This window comes from Hyposmocoma kahamanoa, unplaced genomic scaffold (assembly GCF_003589595.1).
Source record: "Hyposmocoma kahamanoa isolate Upper Pololo Valley unplaced genomic scaffold, ASM358959v1 211, whole genome shotgun sequence".
Classification (NCBI taxonomy): Eukaryota; Metazoa; Arthropoda; class Insecta; order Lepidoptera; family Cosmopterigidae; genus Hyposmocoma; species Hyposmocoma kahamanoa.
Window position 1 is genome coordinate 5,647,972 of NW_020653732.1, and position 4,105 is coordinate 5,652,076.

Genomic DNA, 4,105 nt, shown 5'->3' on the forward strand with positions numbered 1-4,105 from the left:
TTTCTAAATTATTCCTTTTTTGAAATTCACAGGTTTATAATGTAATATACAGTCTTATACTATGAAATATTTACATAAATATATCCAAAGAGAAATAATAAGCAGACTCACAAGTGCCGCACAATCACAGCCGTAAGGCATATTTTAGAATACTTTTATAAAACATACAGTCTAATACAACAAAACGTAATTTGTAACAAAAGTAAGAACGTCATGAAGACTATGTTACTTAAATTCAAAATACCAAACATACGTAACTTTTCATTTCTCCCAGTTTTATAGATGCCTGCGCCCAACAGTTGACTATTATAAGTATTGGTACTGGTATCATCAGCCGCACCGAAGTATATATAATGTGTCAAAATTATACATTATGTCATTTCACATAACGTTGAAATTTGCAGTTTACTAAAGTAATTTGTACATATTTACCTGTAGTTGACATTACAATATACGATATTTCTGTAAGTCGAATATAACTACGATAATAATTGACCATACATAGTCCCATTAAGTCGATTCTATAGTTACATTCACGACCAAAAAAAACTCGACTTAACGTATTATTAAGAATTCTGCTTTATTCCCTACCGTGCCTTATTTATTTCACTTGGTCCTACTAGTGTCAATTGATGCAAAACACAAACTGATGCTTGTGAAACAAACGATTGTGTAAGACCAACAAAAATTCGATGTAACGTGTTTTTAGTAATTCTGCTTTATTTCTTACTGTGTTATTTATTTCACTTGATCCTACTATTGTCAATCAGGACTAGTCACACGGTTGCTTGTCAAACAACTGATTGTGTAAGACCAACAACAACTGGAAGGAACGAATTCCGCTTTGTTCGCTATAGGGCTTTTTTATTTCACTTGGTCTTACTAGTGTCAATCGAGTCAAAAGACACACGGATGTTTGTCAAACAGCCGTTTGTGTTTACGACATTGTGAAGTTATTTTCAGTTTGACTTAACCCGTGAGTTTTTAATGAGTCAAAATTATTTTCATAATAGATATAAATGATACTGTTAAAATTTTCACTATAGTTCGCGGAGTAAACAACACTCCGCAGTCAAACCTAACGTCATATTGTAGTTCCGCAACTGCCTGCTCGCCTTTCAACGTACTTTCTTTAACATGACGAAGACACAAGCTTTATTACAATTCGCCGCTTCTCAAGAATAGCGGCCTGTACCAAAGCAGTTGTTTTCGTACTTATTACACAGCTATAATTGTTTGTTATTGTTGCTATGTGCTAAATTTTATTGCCAAAGCGATAAAAAAACCCCCGAGCTTTCCATTAGTTAAAATAATCACAAGACAACATTGGACTAATATAGGATTTATCGGCTTTCCACGCCAAATACGATTTACTCTTGTTTAAAACATCTTCATGATAAATTAGGTGTTTTTAATTAAGCCACTGTTGTATGAAGCAGTTGGAATTGTATTTAGTAGTATAACTAATTCAGATATTCTGAAAAGACACAATAGAAATAAGTCTTGGAAAGCTGCAGGTTTATTCCCTAATGTACCAAATAAATTTCACTTGTTCCTACTAGTAACTTTCAATATCTTCAGTGATGTAACGCGTCATCCATGTGAACTGTCATAAGAGTATCTTCGGGGTGGATCTCTAGTAATGCTTCTGTACCGTCGTTGAATGGAAATGAGACGCTACCATCTATTACGAGACCTGGAAACATAAAATTGCTATGGTATTTTATAAAAACATATACAAAGAAATACAAGTAATTGTAAACGATCTGTACAGACTTGGTAGCTCAGTTGGTAAGAGCGGCGGCCCAGGTGTGGCAACACACACTGGCTCGAGTCCAGTCTAATCGAACGAATTTTTCTTTCTATTTTTATCGAGCTGTTGTTCGGTCTTTGTTACAACAATAATAATAACAAAATGTAGTAAGAATATTTACTCGAAGCAGACTAGGACATAAATAATCGGAGCGGGACTGTGATATTGCGCTCTATCCCCCTTAATAGTGTTGAGCGTACGCTACTCACATGCAAACTCGTTATCGATAAAAATAAAGGAGTCACTAAGGATGCGCGTATGGTGCGGTTCTCTAGGAGTAATTTATACTCCTCCTGTTGTTTAAATATTAAAACCTTTTTTATTTTAATATCAATGCGTTAAAAAATTATTGACGGAAATTAAAGAACCCGCAAAATTAGGAAGTACTAATTTATAACGCACACACACTCAACATAGCCCGCAATAGGGAAACCCTGTATCACGGGTGCCATGAACACACACATAGACAACAACAAAGTACACCGAAACTCACGAGAGAAATAAATTTAGGCCTTACAAATATTTCTCCCGGCCCGGGAATCGAACCTGCGACCTCTGCATGGCAGTCCGGCATGGTAACCGTTCGGCCACAGAGGCAGTTACTAATTATTATATGTATATTTATTAATTTATATATTTAGTTTCAGCTTTTTTAATATTGTAAATTTGTATATTTAATTTGTACTGTATGTATGTAACAAATAAATTCATTTTTACGTCCCTTCCTACTGTAACTATTACAACCTATGATATTTAATGACAATAAAATTAAACGTCATCAAAATCGATAGCATTTATCAACTGCAGTAATATACACAGTACTGCGCTTACACAAAAGGTAAGCAGTAGTAAGTGGAATAGAGCGCGAGGAAATATCGCTGTTCCGTTCCGATAATTAATGACCGACCGAATGGCCTGCAGCGAAAAAATAATCTTATTATCGCAGTATTTTCATAAGAAAAAATATGGATATGATGCTAGTGCAAGCATTATGATATTCAATAACATAAATATAAGAATTTCACTTCATAAAACATTGAAATGAATTACGAAATCCAAATGACACCAAAAAATAGTTGGACTACAAAGAACAAAACTGTGTATATTACCCGTTGTCACCACTAACATAACTAACAAAAGTTTACTCACCTGCGTCTACGCAGTGCGATTTGACCTTCACAGAGGTGGCTCTGTCCCGAACCCGTAGTCCTCTGGGCGCAGGCCATTCTTCGAACGTAATGTACTCACGGACTGAGTACGCCAGGTATTCGGAATCTGTAGAAAAAGAAAACACAACGGTAAAAAGGCCGTTTGAAACCCAATAAATAAGATCCGCAACAAGCAATTTTTTATAATATCAAGAGACGGGACGAACAGTCGTGCGATTGATGTTAAACTACACGCCTGTCCATAACAGTAAAAAGAAAGTATATAGACATCGAGTATATAACCAGAAATAGAGACGAAATGTCATTTAATTTGTTTGAAAACTATTCTGCCATATCATTGATGTGCATACAATTGCGCTCCGATTGGCCAGCCCGAATGCGAAACAATTGACGGGTGTCGTCAACTGTTTCACTTCAAATCGACCAGTTAACTTGAGCTTTGCTATAATGAACGAAAATTGCAAAATCACATATTTAACGTTTAATTACCGATGAAATTTGATTACGTTTGTTTTGTAATTGGATGTTTTGCTGTTTTTCCCACACCACTGAATAGAACAGCACGCCATTGTTAGAGATTTTATTAAATACAAAATATTTTTGGAATATACGGAGACGTACACACAGGTCAGTTGTTGGCGCTGTACTATTTCATCTTTCTAATTTGTAATTTCAGTGCAAACGAGAGTTGATATTTATAAGTGATGCATCACTAATGAGTTACCAAGAATATATGGCACTTATTTCTGGTTATATACGCGATGCATTTAGAAAAGTAAAACAGTTTTGTTATCGGTGGAAATGAAAAACTAGAATTTTGGAACAAAACGTGAGAAACTTTCATACGAGCAGCGTGCGGCTGGCGCGATGTTGATAAGCCGTTAGCTCCCCACCAACCCCGCCTACCCCTCAGACATTCTAATGTTCGCAGGCTGCTTTTTGGAAGTATCTTTTTTTATTTATGTAAAACAAACACAACATGCTAAAGAATTTAAACTTTCTCAAATTTTACCATTTCACAACTAAAAACTTAACTCGTGTCGCTAACAAGTTTCATAAAGCTTTATCCGGATTTATTTGAAATCGTCGTATGGTCGCGCTGTTCTTATCTACTGCACGCCTG

At 35.5% G+C, this 4,105-nt stretch overlaps 1 protein-coding gene across 1 annotated transcript in view; it reads right to left on the bottom strand.

Moving 5' to 3' along the window:
• Positions 1-332: 332 nt before the first annotated feature.
• LOC113227534 (NAD kinase 2, mitochondrial) overlaps positions 333-4,105 on the bottom strand; it is an 8,727-nt gene continuing 4,954 nt past the window's right edge. The window contains exons 7-8 of the mRNA XM_026460474.1: positions 2,963-3,097; positions 333-1,696 (exon numbers count right to left, since the gene is read on the bottom strand). Coding sequence (XP_026316259.1) covers positions 1,578-1,696; positions 2,963-3,097 — 254 coding nt within the window. The 3' untranslated portion in view covers positions 333-1,577. The remainder of the gene's footprint in view (positions 1,697-2,962; positions 3,098-4,105) is intronic.